Here is an 18,962-nt window from a genome sequence, read left to right as displayed (position 1 = left end):
TACGAGAAATTGTGTAAAAGTTATAATATATACTATATTATTTTTTTAAATGAATATTTGATTTTTTCACTGTTTGTTAAAAATATTTTGTATTGTTTATTATTATTTCTTGGGAATTGCAATTTAAAAATAGTTTTTGTTGAACACATTTATTATTTTTTCTCATAAGATATCATATGCATATAAGTATTCAAAAAGAAAATACTTCATCCGTCCCCTTAATAAGTTTACATTTGTATTTTGTATCATTGTACTTCACGTTCAAAATATTCTTCTATTTCTATAATTATTTATCAAAATGTCATTATATTGGTATTATAAAACACTAATTAATATATTTTTGTTATTTTTCTTTAATTTAAATTATATTTTTATATATTAATATTAAGGGTGTGTTTGTTTGGGGGATTTAATTAGATTTTTACTATTCATCCAATTTTTCCCCCCCAAAAATATCAAATCAAACACCTATTTTTCATTTTTTATATTATACTAAAAATTAATTTTACATTCAAAATATCACATCAACACCTATTTATATCACATCATACAACTATTCAAATTCAAAATTTTTACTATTCAAATCCCAACTCAAAATCCAAACCCCCAAACAAACACACCCTAAATGTCACATATAAAAAAACAAATGTCAAATTTGTAAATGGACAAAAGTAGTAAATTTAGCATATAAAGAAAAACATGATTCGATGATGCAGGGTAGACGGCTTTGGTGGATTCCCTTAATATAAAAACGTTTGATATTTTAATATTATATTTTTATTAAATTTTAAAACCAGAGAATACGTCCGAAAATTGAGCTGTTGAACAACATTCTGACTAAGATACATTTTGGGCTCATTAAAGGCCGCCCATTACCATAAGTTAACAAACTGCAAAAGCCCACACTAACTAGTTACAAATTTTCTAATCACCCCAAGAATTAAAATAATTTCATATTGACCCTCTGGGCAAAGATTCAAAAACGGAGATGACAATAATGGCGGGTAGTCGAATCAGAGTCTCCTCTTTCCATTCCCACTGATTATCTCTCTCTGGTCTCTCGCCCACACTTACGCAGCAGTGCTTTTTTGTACCAATGGAGGGCGCAGGGGAGAGTTCTACGCTGACGCGGATGGCTCAAATGCGGTTAGCATGTGAACGTGAAATGCCAATTCAGAAGCACGGACTCGACTCGCTGGATGATTCCTATCAAAATAATTTCGATTCCGCCAAATCGCAAGCTCGGAGAACCGTTCTGCTTCAAGGCAATGCCGTTTTTTAACTTAGTTTTTGAAGTAGTGGTTTGAATCGGGAATTTAGGGTTCTGTAGGAATTTTGAAATTAGTTACTTTATATATGTCGCAGGCAAACTTGAACAGGTTAAAGGCGAGTTGAAGGAAGCGGAGGATGCTCTGGTGAAGTCTCTTGCTGGTATTTCTCAGTTTTCGGTTCAATCAAAATTTACCTTTTAGTGAAAATTATTTGAATTTTTGTTATTATTTTCAAAATTTTATTGTTTTGTGAAGTGAGGTTGAAATTGTATGTGTTCTTGTCAAGCTGTATATTTTGTGTGGCTGTTCCTTGCTATCGCAAATGAGTAATGGTGAATGTGTCAGAGCAATTGAGCAATGGTGGAAGTAGCTCCTTGTTTCTTATATGGTTTGATTCAACAATTTAATCTTTGGATGATTTAGCTGTAAGTTAAGAATGTTAACTGTGTTATTTTACTGTAGACCGCTTAATTTTTGTTTGTTTTTCTGCTGATTCTCTCGAAAAAGTGTGATTGTTTGAGGATTTGGATTTGTGGCTTTCGATTCTTTAGTAGTAAAATTTTTAAATTTGAATAGTTGTTTGATGTAATATTTTGAATGTAGAATTGATTTTTAGTATAATACTATAATATAGAAAACTAACATTCGGTGTTCGATTTGATGATTTTTTAAGGAAAAAAGATAATTGTGTTGAGATATCTAGTAAGTTTTGTATTGCCATTTTATTTTAATGATTAATAACACAATCTCATTATTTTCTCCCAAAATTTCTAACAAATTGAATAGTAAATTTTTGAAAAAACCAACAAAAGAGCACAGATGTTAATCAGAAATCTTACTGTACATTCTTACATCTAGTTGTACGAAGGTGGGTTTTACTAGAGTCTAAATATGTAAAGAAGGCATTTTTTGTTGGCCTTTTGTCCTAGTGCACAAGAACATGGAACATTGATTCTTACTGAAATCATGGGTTTGGAAATTCGTATTGAGAAATAGGTATGAAAGAGAGAAACCAAAGTGGATATATTTAATTGAGCATTTACGGTAATGTAACATCAACTAGGTTGAGGTCCATGTAACACTAGAAGACATTCTTGAATAGTAATCATGTCTTGCCCCCCAAACCTCTGGTTAAGCATGATTCACATGCTTGACAACGAATTTTCTCTTTGCAAATGCTGTTTAACTTTATCAGTCATGTGTTCTTACTGCTGTATACATTATTATAGGTGTTAATTATTGAAAGTTATCGTTTTCTGTTTTTAAATTTGTCTGAGAGTATGTAACTTTTGTGTTGCATTTATAGTGAAGAGTCGGAAAGAGGCAATGCAGATGGCACTAATGGAGTCTATATCCATTACAAAAGCTAAAGTCGATAAACTGAAAAAGAATGTGCAGGATCAGAAGGAAAGGAAAGATGGATATGCTGCTATACTATCTCAACATTCTGAAGGTTAATGAGTATCCATAAATCTATCACGTGGCCCTTTACTTCTAGAACTACAGAGTGGTTATCGAAAAGAAAAAATGGTCTTGTAAACTGAAATGGTCATAGAAGTTTCACATTATGGTGGAAACTGATATGACGGTGATAAGATGTTCAAGGGACTAAATCATCTTTTTGGATTCTGAATTATTTAGTCTTCTAAACATAGGTAGGAGGGAACGGGGCTAGAGTGTTTTTAGATCATTAGCGTTTTCTTGCATATTCATTATGTGAAAGTTCTTGACAGTGATGTACACCGTATTTTAGCTGTTTCCTTGGTTTCTTTTTTTTGGAACAGCTTTGACAACTTCTGAGAAACAATGTAGTCAGAACAAGCAGCATCAAGAACAAATCGAGGAAGCCATTTCATGGTATAACAAGGTTCTTGGCTTCCGTGTTGAATCTGGTCGTGGTACGTAATTCTTTGGATGCCTAGACTTGTCGAAATAAATATATTTTAGCCACGATAGCATTTCTTACACTTTCTCTCCACCTTGTTGTAGGTGTAAAATTCATATTCACCAACATTAATTGTGAGAAGCTAGATGAGGAGTACTCCTTTACCCTACGACATGAAAATGAGATCTACACATGTAAGTATGATTTATTGTCAACTATCCCTACCCTCGACATAACCTTAACATTTTCTCCTTTTGGAGTTTTCTCTTTAGTGATTAAATGCGATCCGCATCTGAATGACACAAAGGAGCTGATTAAGGATTTAAACAAAACCAATGGATTATTCAAATTTGTGAGAACAATGAGAGAGAAATTTCTTGAAGCTGCAGCACATGGTATGTGACCTTGTATCTTTTCATGAATCTTATATTTAGCATTTATATTTGTTGAAATCTATAATAGAATTACTTTATTGCCTTGCAATTATGTAGAAGAATAATATTTCTTGCTCTTTATTTTATCCAAGTTACATTCCTAACACTATTCGCCATCGCTATCCAGGCACTTCCCTGTGCGAACTGTCTATAAACCAAGACTTTTCAACAATTTCCTCGTCAGGCCTGGTTGCTTCATACTCAACTGAGCAGACATATGAATCTCCAATCGTAAACAAAGGGGTTCAAATCAGTAAATCTAGCAGCAATATAAAGAAAGATAGAAAGGGAAACAAAATTCTCTCTTCCCGATCTCCTTATTCTCTTCGGGAATCTGCACGTTCAAAGGTGAGTTAGCAAACATAGATATGACATGAAGTGTTATGTCTATTCATCAATATGGAGTGGGTGATGTGTTCTCTTCATATGTTTAAATTTTACCAAACATTGCCAGACAAAATCCTTACAATCCAATATACCCCGCAAGTTTGAATTTTACAGTGTGTTGCTAGTTAGAGTTTTCGGATCATCCAACATCTCTATATTCATGCTTCTATGTGGTTTAACTTATTTCAAGAAATAGAATTATAATAAAATGATAATAACAAGTGTGCTGTTATGTCTGTTTCTGAATGGATTCTCAAATCTTTGCAGGTCAGGAAATGATCTCCATTGTCGACGTATATCAGATGTTTTTATACGAGCATCGAGGTAGTATGCTCTTCGACGAGGTAGTGTGCCATATAGCCAACTTATTATGAACTTCTCTGGCCTCGAGTGCTATATAATCGATATAGTACGAATTAACTTGCCTTGTCTAGTGTGGTGGTATATAACCGATATAGATGTAGTATAAGTTTTCTTGTACTATTGACGGAATTTGCAAGCTCTACTCATCAATGTTAATTAGATGGATTTTTTATTGGTACAAACGGTATTCGTGTTTGGTAGAATATCTACAAATACCTTGTATAATGTTCGCCAGGCACATCCAGTTCGCATCCAGCAAGGTTCTCCAAATGGACATCTGCAGGTAAAATCGCTTTAAAAAGTTGTCGATATCATCCACTGTAAGACTTGACGAAACTCTTAATTTGCCAGTTTGAACTTGGAGGATCCCGTTGGACTATGCTTAGTAGACGACCAATGAGACGGCTGCAAACAGGTACCCTGTGTGTATGAACTGTTTTTGAGCAATGTCGACAATTCTCCACGAGGTACGTATAGTAAAAATGTATGGCAGTTTTCGAGGAGTTATTCTATGTCCCGATTTTGTGAAAATAAAAATAAAAATACTAGTTTATTTTAAATGATCTATTATATACTACCTTTCTACGATGAAACTTCTCATTTCCTTTTACAGTGTGAAATAATTCTCAATTAAATATCAAAATATGGTGGCAATTTCACTGGTCCGGCTCAAAAATTTTCAGGCCTATTTTGGAGACATACAGTTTTTTGTTTTTTTTTTTTAATTTTTTTATGCTGTGTTTATTTTTGTCACCCGGTCAAAATACTACCGCTAATTCGTCCCTTTTAACTTAGGCTTTACCTTAGGCAGGTATTATATAATTAATAAGTAATTAAAAAATATATTAGTAAAAATAATTATAAATTAAAAGTAAGATAACTAAATAATTTAATTTAAATAAAAAAGTTATAAATTATTAATTTTAAAATATGATTACAATATATAATTATATTTTCAAAAAAAATAAAGGACAAATTATATGAGACTGACGAAAATTGAAAAAAAATAGACAAATTAAGTGTGACTGAGAGAGTATAACTTTTTACTTGTCACGTTATTTTTATTTTAATATTAAAGGTAAAATAAAAATTATATTACTTTATTATATATCTATAAAATATTAATTTACTAAAAGTCAAATCAGAAATTTATAGGTGGACAAGGAGTATATAATAAATAATTTTATATATATATATATATATATTTTTTTACGAATATTAAGTTTGAAAAATAAAAATATTCTACAAAATTTTAAATAGGCTCTTGGGTCAAGTAAGACTTTAAACTTTAAGTAAATGAGATGTAGACTTTAAAAATATATTTTTTCGGAAAAATATTAATTTACTAAAAGTCAAATAGGAAATTTATAGGTGGACAAGGAGTATATAATAAATAATTATATATATATATATATTTTTACGAATATTAAGTTTGAAAAATAAAAAATATTCTACAAAATTTTAAATAGGCTCTTGGTCAAGTAAGAACTTTAAACTTTAAGTAGATGAGATGTAAACCTTATAAATATATTTTTTCAGATCCGTAAACTAGACTCACACTTTAATTTTATTAAAACATGCTTACTCGGGCCTATTTCACCCCTAGTTGTTAATCAATTTAATTTCAAAATATTTTAAATATAAATTAACTTTTATATAAAATCAAAAGCAATAAATAAATAAATAAAACTACAAAATCATAAATAAACATATTTTCGAACTCTCAACTCAACCCTAGTTGCAATGGGGTAGATATGATAAAATAATAATTCAATTATTTGTGACAAAAAGTACATTAATATAGAATCGATTCTGAAAAGGTTAGTCGTAATAGGAAACTTTAATGATAGGACTGGACAAATAATTTAATAGAGGGTATTTTGGATTAAAATTCCCTTATATAAAAAAAATTTAAATTCAATTTTTTTTTTTTTTTTTCATTAAAACAAAGCACTGTATTCCCTATTTTTCAATTTTATTTACACTTCACTCTCTACTATCAATTTTACCATTGAAATAACAAAATAATGCAACAAATATTTTATGTATTTCTGTTAATTTTATATAAACCTTCAATATCTATTTACGTACTCCAAAGCTATCCCGATGTATAAATAATATTTCTAAATAATGTACTTGATGTTTTTATTTATATATTGGGATCAGTTACGGAAAATATAAACAAAAAATAAAACAAAACTTAGACAAAATTCACGATCTTACATTGTGAATTAATTAATTTCTTTTAAAATTTTTCTCTTTACACTCAGTCCGTTGCTGCCGAAACACTCTGCAGAAATAATCTCCATCGAACCTCTCGCAAAAACCATTATCGCTGCTGGAAGTATCACTCATCGCTAAAATCTCAAATTCTGTTTGAAATGTCGAAAAGGTCTCCCAAAAATGAAGTTCGAGAAAGTAAGTTAAAATTTATATTTTTAGAATAATCAATATTTTAATTTTGGATTTTTTAGTTTGTGGTGTGCTTTAGTCTATTCTTTTTGGACCTCGGTTGGGTTTGTACAAGTCTTTGTGCTCAGACGTTTTAATTTTGCATTGTATCTCATCATCGGGCCTAATATAAATTATTTTGATATTTTTAAAATTGTAAATGATCTTATTCAGTATAAAAGTACCGCCATTTGCATATTTATAGATTTACATTTGTAGTAAAATGATTGAGGTGTGAGATGGACGAAGTTCTTTATTTTCTTCAAATACTGTAGGCATAATTTTTTTGTTGGAATATATGAGTATTGCGAGAATAAACGCAAAATCGAGTCGAGGATGGATCCTCTTTCCGAAAATTAGATACACCTCGGTAGTGCCTCCGGTGGATGACGTTCTAACCCAAAGATAAAACGGTTTTCGTCTCCAATAAGAGTGACACCTCTAATCTTTGAAGCTCCGACGAACAAAAACGAGAGAGGAACTGAGCTGGGGAGGCTGCCGGAAAGCTAGAAGATAGGAGAGAAGGACGAGAGGATTGTTTTTTGTTGGTGATTAGAACGAAGGGGGAGGCCCTTTATATAGGCGTCTCCACTCCGCCAAAATGAAAGGGGATCAATTACGATCATAATTACGATCTTAATTATCGATGTAATTAATTATAAATTCAAACATTCCGTTTGAATTTATAATTAATTACATCGATAATTAAGGTCCGTTTGAAGCGGTCGTAATTGATTCTAATTACAAACCTTCCGTTTGTGACGATCATAATTTATTCTAATTTCAAACCTTCCGTTTGAAACGATTGTAATTTATTTTAATTTCAAACCTTCCGTTTGAGATTATAATAAATTTATCAAACGGATAATATTTTATCCAAATAATATTGCAACTTAGGCCATATACCCGGGTTTAGTTTGGGGTTCCCACAATTTGGTTTGTCTCGAAACAGACAAAAAGCCAAAATATTAACCAAACCCCATACACAAATTTATTTATTTCTTCCAAATTAATATAATTAATTTGGTACACCGGTTCGTCGCATTTTCATTCACAAAATAATCGATTGCAAAATAACCGATTATCCAAAAATCCCCCACATGAGTGGAAATGTCCATAAAGGACAGAAACCCAGCTCAATCCCTGTGATACATTGACACATCAGGACAGGTAGTTTTTGGCTTTAAACATTCCATAGTCAACATTACAGAGTGTACTGGTGGCCCAGTTGACGTGATGCATTGAACTGTTTCACCTCTGCGTGCACTTAGTCAATAATATTGACGTGTCGCTATCTTAGTCTCAACTTTGTTCTCACGTTTTGATCCATTTCGGCCATGGACCTCGTCTTTGGATTCATAAGTGTTTCATTCGAAATGGCCCACACTCCACACTTATTTTTGTAATCCTATATCAAAGTATCTAACTCACACCTTTAGGATCATTAAGAGTCATTGACTTAACCTCACCATTTTTGCACATTATAACACTTATTTCTTTTTAGGGAATTGTATTGAGTGTTCGTGCCGGACTCTTACAGTTTAGTTTTCCCATTGAACCAAGGCTTAGGATTTCCAAGTGATTTGGTTGGGTTACCACTGTAATTGTCTTTATTTTGTGGATTTCAAACACATTCCCTTTAGCAGTTTGTACATTTGATCTCTCTGCAACCCTTTGGTTAGCGGATCCGCTAGGTTTTCTATTGATTTTACATATTCAATAGTCAAAACCTCACTGGTGATCAAATGTCTTACAATGTTATGTCTGCGTCGAATATGTCAGGACTTACCGTTGTAAATTCCATTCTTAGCCTTTGCTATTGCAGCTTGGCTATCGCAGTGAATCATTACTGGAGGTACTGGTTTAGTCCAGTATGGAATATCATCCATAAAGTTCCTCAGCCATTCGGCTTCTTCACCAACTTTGTCCAAGGCGATGAACTCCGATTCCATTGTGGACCGTGCAATGCGTGTCTGTTTTGTGGATTTCCACGAGACAGCTCCTCCTCCGATCGTAAATACATATCCACTTGTAGACAATGAGTCTTTTGCATCGGATATCCAATTGGCATCGCAATACCCTTCGAGTACCGGTGGATATTTCGCGTAGTGTATACCAAAATTCAGAGTAAATTTAAGATAATTTAATACTCTTACTAGTGCTTTCCAGTGTTCATGAATGGGGTTGCTAGTGTATCCACTCAGCTTGTTTATAGAGCAAGCCAGATCATACCTTGTACAATTTGTTAAGTACATTAGGCTTCAAATAATTTTAGCATAGTCTTCTTGAGCTACGGGGTCTCCCCTATTCTTGCTCAAGTGTACACTGAGGTCCAATGGGGTTTTCACTGGAGTGTTTTCGTAGGCATTGAATTTTCTTAGTATCTTTTCCACATAGTGAGACTGAGTTAGAACAATACCTTCGTCTTGCCTTAGAATCTTCATTCCAAGGATGACGTCGGCAATCCCTAAATCTTTCATGTCGAAGTTACGACTCAACATGCATTTGACCTCATTGATCAGACTGACCTCTTTGACCATGATTAGTAGGTCATCTACATATAGACATATTATGATAAAACTGGAAGGTATTTCTTTGATGTAGACACACTTGTCCAATTAGTTTATTTTGAAACCATTTGATAGCATAACGTTATCAAATCTCAAATGCCATTGTAAAGGTGCTTGTTTTAGCCCGTACAAAGATTTTATCAGTCTGCACACCTTTTTCTCTTGGCCAGGAACGACATATCCTTCCGGCTGTTCCATATATACTTTTTCTTCTAATTCACCATTTAAAAAATTAGTCTTCACATCCATTTGGTGAATCTCAAGATTGTTCAAAAACGCAATCGAGAGAAGTATTCGAATGGATATTATCCTGGTTATCGGTGAATATGTGTCGAAGAAGTCAAACCCTTCGATTTGTCTGTAGCCTTTTACTACGAGACGGGTTTTGTATTTTTCAATAGATCCATCAGCCTTGAGTTTCTTTTTCAAAACTCATTTACACCCTAGTGGTTTGCAACCTTCGGGTAGGTCAGATAACACCGAAGTGTTATTATGCATTATAGAGTCTATTTCACTATCTATTGCTTCCTTCCAAAAAGAAGCATCAAGACATGATAGTGCTTCCTTGATCGTTGTTGGATCATTGTCTAACATATACGTAACAAAATCCGGACCAAAGGTTTTCTCGACCTTTGTCCTTTTACAACGCCTAGGCTCTGAAGCCTCTTGATCAGGGCTATTGGTCATTTGTCTTTTTACGTCCCGTAGTTCTTCATCTACGGATTTTGAATTTGACTACATCTGTTCCTTACAAGGGTGGATATTTTCAAAGAATGTGGCCTTCCTTGATTCTATCGTAGTTCCCTCGGTCATCCTAGGGATTTCCGATTTATAAACTATAAAACGATAGAGACTGTTGTTTAGTGTGTATCCAATAAATATGCAGTCTACCGTTTTTGGGCCGATATCGACTTGCTTTAGAGGCGGAACTTCCACTTTTGCTAGGCACTCCCACACTTTGAAGTATTTTCATGTGAATTTCTTGCCTTTCCATAGTTCGTAAGGGGTGGCATCTTACCCTTAAGTGGAATCTTGTTCAGGATATAATTTGCAGTCAGTACCGCCTCCCCCCACAGGTTTTGGGGAAGTCCTGAACTTATCAACAAGGCGTTCATCATTTTCTTAAGTGTTCGATTTTTGCATTCTGCAACGCCGTTCGATTGAGGTGAATATGGAGCCGTTGTTTGATGAATTATGCCACTTTCGTTACATAATTCTTCGAATGGGGCCACATATTCGCCACCTCTATCACTTCGAATTGTCTTAATTTTACAGTCAAGTTGATTTTCAACCTCGGTTTTGAAGTTCTTGAAGGCTTCGATTGCTTCGCTCTTTTCCCTTAATAGGTAAATATAGCAATACTTTGTGCAGTCATCGATAAAGGTGATGAAATATTTCTTTCCACCTCTAGTTTGTACAAATTTTAAATCACATACATTGGTGTGAATTAACTCTAATGGCTTAGTCTTCCTTTCGACATACGGGAAATGTAATTTTGCCATTTTGGCCTCCACGCAAACTTAACAATTGTTTTGAGTGTTCACCTCTTTTATTTTTAGTAAATTCATATTCACTAATCTTTTTATAGCATTTAGGTTTAAATGACCTAGTCTGCAATGCCATAAATCAGAACATTCAATCAAGTACGAAGAAGAAGCAATATTTTTATTATCACTAGGTGGTGCTCGGCGCACGGCCATTACAGTCAACTTGAACAACCCATTTGTAAGATAACCCTTAGTTAGGAACATCTCATTTTTCGATAATATAAATTTATCTGTTATAAAGACTAGTTAAAAACCATGCCTAACTAGTAGCGATCCTGAGATGAGATTTTTCCGAATGTCTGGCACATGCAGGACATCTTTCAGGGTTCGTTCTTTGCCAGAGGTCATTTTCAGCATCACGTTCCCTATGCCTTGGACCTCAGAAGTTGCGTGATTTTCCATGTGCAGCTTTATCCCTTCTGTCTCCTTGTAGGTCGAGAAGTTTGTTTTGTCGGAGCAAACATGGCAGGTTGCTCCGGTGTCAATATACCAAGCTCTCGGACTATCCACATTATTTGTTTCATACACAACAGCGACAAGGTCGTCATATTGAGATCACAATCAGTCCGGTGGCTCGTCTCGACCAGTTGGGAACTCGGCTTCTTCTTTTTCGGTGCCAAATAGTCTTTAACCTGGTGTTCTGTTTTACCACAGTTAAAACAGTTACCTATAAACTTGGACTGTTTGGCTTTGCCCTTGTCCGTTTGAGTTGGGTGTGCACATTTTTTGGCGGGATCTCCGACCAAGTTGGCTTTAGCAATATCTTTACTTTTAGCCTTATGCAACTTTCTGTTGTCTTCTTCTATCCGAATTTGGACAATTGGATCTTCAAGTCCCACTTGCTTTAGCTCATGCTTTAGCCCGTGCTTGAAGTTGCTCCAACTCGGGTTAATTTTTCGATCATCACACTCGTGATGAACTTTTCTGGCAGTGGCATTTCCTCATCGATAACGCAGTGAACAATATGTTGAAATTCTTCCACTTGTTCGACAATAGACTTGCCATCTACCATCTTATAGTCCATAAACCGGGCCACAACAAACATTTTAGACCCGGTATTCTCGAACTTATATTTTTTCTCAAGGGCATCCCACAATCCTTTCGCACTCTTTATTTTGTAATATACATTATAAAGAGAGTTAGAGAGACTACCTAATATAGTATTTCTTGTCATATAGTCTCCGTGTGCCCACGATGCATAATTCGCATGCGTCTGCTGATCCGCACATAAAGGGAACTGGCCCAAGTGAATGAGCGACTACCTTGTCTGCGGTTCCGGCGATTCCTCCGGCAACGGCTCTGGCAACTCCTCCGGCGACATCTCCGGTGGTGATTCCGGCGGCGGTTCCGGAGAATTTTCCTGCGGCGGCTCCGGCAAGGGCTCCGGCAACTTCTCCGGCGGTGGTTCCAGATGTGGCTCCGTCGGTGACTTCGGCAAGTGTTGGCATTCTCGCAAAGTATTATCTAATTTTTTATTGTTAGAATATATGGGTATTGCGAGAATAAGCATGAAACCAAGTCGAGGATGGATCATCTTTCCGAAAATTAGATACACCTCGGTAGTGCCTCCGGTGGATGGCGTTCTAACCCAAAGATAAAACGGTTTCCGTCTCCAATGAGAGTGGCACCTCTAATCGTTGGAGCTCCGTCAAACAAAAACAAAGGAGGAACTGGGCTGGGGAGGCTGCCGGAAACCTAGAAGAGATGAGAGAAGGACGAGAGGATTGTTTTTTGTTGGTGATTAGAATGAAGGGGGAGGCCTTTTATATAGGCTTCTCCACTCCGCCAAAATGGCAATGGATCAATTACGATCATAATTACGACCTTAATTATCGATGTAATTAATTATAAATTCAAACCTTCCGTTTGAAGCAGTCGTAATTGATTCTAATGAAAAACCTTCCGTTTGTGACGATCGTAATTTATTCTAATTTCAAACCTTCCATTTGAAACGATTGTAATTTATTCTAATTTCAAACCTTCCGTTTGATATTATAATAAATTTATCCAACGGATAATATTTCATCCAAATAATATTGCGACTTAGGCCATATACCCGAGTTTAATTTGGGGTTGCACAATTTGGTTTGTTTCGAGACAGGCAAAATAGCCAAAATATTAACCAAACCCCATACACGGTAAATAAATAATATTTATTTATTTCTTCAAAATTAATATAATTAATTTGGTACACCGGCCCGTCGTATTTTCACTCACAAAATAATCAATTGCAAAATAACCGATTATCCAAAATAATTTTCTCTTGCAGAGTGACTTTTTGAATATCGAAAGTGTTTGACGATATCTCTATCATGGTGTTGGTTGTATATGTACCTATTTTGTCGATTAGTGAAAACTTTGTTCGTTGTTTTTATATTGTTTTTGAATACCTTCAATTGTATTCGGGGTACCCTGAGTTTTAATTGACATGACTCTTTAAGAATATTACTTACCTTCACAATTATATCATAAACTTGAATCGGTATTATGTATGCTCATGAAAACATCTCTTTGTTTTAAATGATTGCAAACCCGAGAAAGAATACAAAGGGCTTACCTCCATATTTGTTTTACCTTTTTTTCTATACAAAGAGGGCTAAACTAGAAGTTGGGATGAATGAGAAACAATAGAAAGTTGTGCAACTCATCCCGTTTGGATATTTTATTGATTGTCTAAAAAAGAAGCTATATTGGCATCGGTTGTGGGGAATCGTCAATATGTTTGACATTGAATCCCGATCATTTAGAACCGGAGAGGAAATTTAATTAAAAAATTTCCTGAAGAATTCTCTATAGTAATTGGATTATATATAATTTTGGATAGTGCATCATTGTACGTAGTAATTGTATTATAATATTTTTATTATTTACATTATGGAGTATTAATTAATTTTTTTTTACGTACTCCTCTATGTATTATAAACAAAAATTTTGGATAGTGCATCAATCTTGAATAATAAAATAGAAAATAAAATCAAGAACTTCGTATGATTTGTGTGTTATTTGTTATGAATGCATTAGGGAATAGCTGAGATTTGTAGCAGTCGTTCCCAAATTGGGATACTTAACCATTGATATCCTAGATTTTAATTTCATGTATGATATTTTAAGAGTTTGTCTATATGTACTTGCATTTTAGTAATGTATACATCGGTATAAATAATATATAATCCAAAATTTCTAATATATACTAATGTTCATAACTTGTACACATGGATCACGAGAACATATGTACAATAAGAAAATATGCACCTACATAAGTAATTAATATACTTCGATTTGCAAAATTTCATGGTTGAATGTTGATAATACAAAGAATATCATACATCATCAATTATGTATTAACTCTAAAATATCTATTATTATAGTTCACTACATGATATGTTATGTTATACTTATCTTAAAGAACATTCTCATTCATCCTTGAATACATGTTTAGGTGATCTCATAGGTCGTTTCAGATTGTTTCAGTAGTATTGGTTGATAGACATCAATATTTGACGAAATGACAATGATATATTCAACTCATAGTCGTCTAGTCTAGCTAAAATTAATAAAATATTTTCGGTAGATACTTAAATACCCGTGTTTATCAAATTAATACCCACTTGAGAATATAAATACTTCTATACGCAATGATAAAATCTGGTTATTAGACAAATACACCTCTGATCATATTCAATATACCCCAAGTATGTAAATTCATACTCTTAAAACCATTGATAGAACTTCATATAAAAGTTTAAATACCCATATTAATCAATACAATTTATGCTAATGAAAATTCAAATAAATGAGTGGAGTTTTTTATAGGTCATGAAATACCAATACGATCCCTTGAGAGACTAAAAGGATACCAAATACTATTTGAATTTTATACCAAATATACATGTAAAATGAAATATACTCATGATTATATTTTATATACCCATAATAACTTTTTTAATGTACTGCAGTGCTTATTTCATATACATTTTTTTTTAATTTGAAAATTTTATTTTGAATTGCAAAATATCTTGTAATATATCAATATCCTATAATTTACCACAAATATACTCTTGTAAAAGAGTTGTATATACCCGATAAAAATACAAGTAAATATTATATTATTTTAAAATCATTAAATAATGTATTCGTACGTAGATTTGTGTTTAATATATAATCTATTAAAAATAAAATGAATGTCAATTTACTTTTCTTGTTTCATGAATAATTTCCCTCCCATTTTCAACAAAATTATTTTCAGTTTTAAGCATTTTAGAAAAACACCACTATGCGGCAATAAGATTTTAATACTATTAAATATACAAGTATATGAAAAAAAATATTAGGGTTCATCGATTATTGGTCATAGTGTACCTCAACAATACCAGAGTATTTGCAAACAAAAGAAATTATAATATCATATAACACGGGCATAGGATTACAGAGATACTACATCATAAACAAAGTGCTTGTGCCATTATCGATAAATGTTTTGTTGTTCTTTTCCACTGTCACGGGTTTACTCCAGCTAGAGATGATCATTCCATCTGGTTCATTCTTTTATCTCGGATCGATAAACTTTATGGAACAAACCTGGTAAACTAAAATACAAAGTAACTAGCAAAAACAAAATTTGAATAAACTCAAAATTAATATTGAAATGAGACAAAACAAAAATTAATCTAAAAGCTTAAAGGCTAAAATAACATACGCATGGTTAGAAAATACAAATATATTCTACACATATCTTGGTGTAAAAGTTGTAATGCCCCGATTTCGGAATGTATAAAATAATATTATTATAGCAAATAAATATTTGACAATAGTAATGGAATCAAGAAACTAATATTTTGGGATAAATTATATTCCAATTTTGTATATTAGTTATAATTAAATAGACTGTTAAATGGATAAATATCGATAAAATTAAAAATAAATATAAAATATAAAATATATAATAATATAGTGATAATAATAAAGGTAATTATGAGGAAGATAATAATAATAATAATAATAATAATAATAATAATAATAATAATAATAATAACGTTAATAATAATATAATATAATATAATATATATAATATATATAATAATAATATAATTATATATAAAAAAACAAGCAAACTTACCTGCGAAGCGAATGAAGGCAAAGGAAGAAACGCGAAGGAGAAGAAAGGAGAAAAAGAAAAGAAGAAAGAAAAAGATTTAGCCGTTCGATTTCGATTCCGATTTCGGTATTGTATTCCTTGTTATACGTAGAATTTAATTATGGATTTTAATATGAATTTCAATATTGGGAATATTAAATTAGAAATTCTTTAAAAAATTCATAACCGGCTATTTGGCTATTTGATCGACGAATTTCTTTAGCTAATAGCCTATTCGTAGTCCTAGTATTATATTCTGAGAATTTCGTATTGATCCGAGCCAAATTGAAAACGGCAGTATATCGCACCTGCCTGCTTGTTCATACCTTTGCGTATTTTTATTTAATAATCGGGCAATATAAATATTATGAGGTAGAAGGATTTTATAGCTAGAATATCATATTCTACTAAATATAAAAGTTTGGAGCCCGACGAGTTAATTATAGAAATTAGCTTTTGAATAAGCAGGTAGCTCCTGAGAATAAGCATAAAGCTCATCTGATTTGAGTAAATAATGGGACAGGTGTACGTTGGAGGAGATTTGGGTGAAGTTATAAAATCCAGAAAGTATCGGTAGGAGGTAAGCAGTAGGGAATTAAATCTAATTTTAAGAAATTAGGTATTTATGTTGCATGTGATTCTGATTCTGATATTGATATGATATTATGTGGAATCATTTGGTCAGTGCATCTATATATGTATATATGTGTGTGTATATGCATGTGTGAAACTTCGTTTTACGATATTCGATATACGTATTTGATCGTGTTGGTGAATTTATAAAAAGGAGGATAGGTGGGCCGTCTCACCAGCCCTTTTCATTAAATTCACTTATTGACATGCTGCACACATTGCACGATTTATCGAATATGTTTTATGGATCTATCGTTTAGTCGCCGTGTGCGGTAGTGCTAGGCGAGGGCATCATCTGGGGTTAGGATATTCGACCCCGATGTACCGTAACACTTTGGCGATAGTGGACGATAGTAGTCGGACAACTGGGTGACTTAGTCGCACGGTCATTCAGGGATTAGACCCATTGCAGTTGAGACGTATTTGGTCTAATCATTCGGGTTCGGTGTTGTTCCACTCATTGGAGTAGCTACTAGTGAGGTCTACCGGTAGTTTAGGATCAGATGCCAAACTCCAAACGCGATCCCGTTAGGGCGTGCGAGGAGGAGTAGAGTTTCCGGGTTTCCTTCGGGTGATTCCAGGTTGCACGGATTCTACTACGTTACACGGGGTAGGGCTAGGCAGGAGGGTCCTATCTTCGCTATCACAGACTATGGGGTGTCTTGTGGTTAATGGCGACAACGTTCGACTATCCATGTATTGATTGCGGGAGTCGTATGGTGGGTATATGGGAGTGACCGGGTGACCGTTATATTATTATGGGTTTACCAGGTCCTTCCTTGAGCCGAGGATTTTCCGGCTATTTATTGATGATAGTCTAGTGAGCTGTTATTATGGAGCCGAGGTTATTCCGGCTGCTCACTTTGACATATGTATATGGGTATATGTGCATGAGTTTTCGATTTTGACATTATTGTTACATTATTTCAGTATGGGCATGGCATGGCATTTATTTTGCAAATGACGGAAATTAAACTCTATTTTCGAGCATGACATGGCATATTTTATGTTAGTTCTTAAAATGGATTTAATTCTAGACTGCTTTTAAGAAAAATATTTGATTCAGGTACGCATGGCACCTCCGGGACAGGGGACGTCTCGGGAGATAGAAAGACGGGCTGAATGAGTGAACTGCATCTGATGTATTATATGTAAATTCTAACTAGAAAAACCTCCCGTTTTGGGAGTATGTTTTTGTAAATATTTATAAACTATTTTTTTTTTGGAATAATAAAATGCTTATATAATTAATTTTAGCCTTAACACTGTGTTGTGGGGCCCGAAGTAGGAGGTGACGACCTCATGATGCAGTGTGGCGGTAGCATTTCCAGTATGAGCCAACTGGGGGTGTTACAAGTTGGTATCAGAGCCTAGGTTTGATAGATTTTGGCTCTTTGAATTAAAAAGGTTTTGAAAATAATAATGATATTGAATTGGTTTGGTGAGGTTTGGGTTTTGCGGGTGCATTCATGTTAATGTGATCTATCTTTTATTGTTATGCTTGGTTTAGCTGTGTGCTGAATTGATATTGAATCAGGAAAAATTGGGGGCAGTATGTCGAATTCTCGAGGTGGTGGTGTACGTAGGGCTATTCAAGGCCCAGAGTTTGATCCTTCGTCTGATGAGTCACAGTATCCTGTGCCAGCGCATGTACCAACAGAGGCACCTAGTCAGGATTTCTTTCGGCAGTTTATGGCCGCGATGATGCCTCAACAGAGGAGTTTCATTGATGCTGTGATGCGGCATAACCCACCAACATATTCTGGTTCAGTGGAGCCAGGAGTCCTTGAGTTTTGGGTTGAAAAGATGGAAAAGATATTTCGTGTTGTTCAGGTTCCGCCAGATCAACGAGTTAATATTGGAGCCTATTTCTTGGAAGGCCGAGCAAATCGGTGGTGGTTAGGTGAAGAAGCTGCAGGTGTAGACCAAGTGGATATGACTTGGGATGAATTTAAAGCAAAGTTAAAGGCTAGGTTTATACCGTCGCATATTCGAAAAGCGAAGAAGCAAGAATTGCTGGACTTAAAGCAGGGCTCGATGTCAGTTGAGGATTATTTTGTGAAGTTTAATGAGTTGGAGATGTATGTTCCTGACTACTTTTCCTGTGAGCGAGACAGAATTGACCATTTTGTAGACGGGTTGCAACACAGAATTCAAGAAGCTTTAGCGGTGTTGGATATCAGTTCATTGTATGAGGCTTACGAGTGTGCTGCCCGATTTTATCAGAAGCAGGAAGTCAGACAAAAGGAGAGTGAGAAGGAAATAGGTTATCAACATCAGGTTCGAG

At 34.1% G+C, this 18,962-nt stretch overlaps 1 protein-coding gene across 2 annotated transcripts; it reads left to right on the top strand.

The window, feature by feature from the left end:
- The first annotated feature begins 976 nt into the window (after positions 1-976).
- On the top strand, positions 977-4,924 carry LOC127250506 (kinetochore protein SPC25 homolog). Of its 2 annotated transcripts, XR_007838697.1 has the most exons (10): positions 977-1,265; positions 1,366-1,431; positions 2,578-2,724; positions 3,056-3,169; positions 3,261-3,350; positions 3,429-3,551; positions 3,718-3,938; positions 4,245-4,321; positions 4,576-4,623; positions 4,692-4,924. XR_007838697.1 is itself a non-coding variant. In XM_051273824.1 (8 exons), the coding sequence occupies exons 1-8, from the start codon at positions 1,097-1,099 to the stop codon at positions 4,254-4,256; spliced, it is 942 nt and encodes a 313-aa protein (XP_051129781.1). In that variant the 5' UTR covers positions 977-1,096; the 3' UTR covers positions 4,257-4,540. The 2 variants fall into 2 exon arrangements, 1 of the variants encoding a protein (XP_051129781.1); XM_051273824.1 differs by lacking the exons at positions 4,576-4,623; positions 4,692-4,924 and having other exon boundaries at positions 4,245-4,540.
- The last annotated feature ends 14,038 nt before the right edge of the window (positions 4,925-18,962 follow it).

The sequence above is a fragment of the Andrographis paniculata genome, unplaced genomic scaffold, assembly GCF_009805555.1.
Source record: "Andrographis paniculata isolate CXL003 unplaced genomic scaffold, ASM980555v1 Contig37END, whole genome shotgun sequence".
NCBI classification, from domain to species: Eukaryota; Viridiplantae; Streptophyta; class Magnoliopsida; order Lamiales; family Acanthaceae; genus Andrographis; species Andrographis paniculata.
The sequence above is the reverse complement of the archived record's forward strand: the minus strand, read 5'-3'. Positions and strand labels throughout refer to the sequence as shown.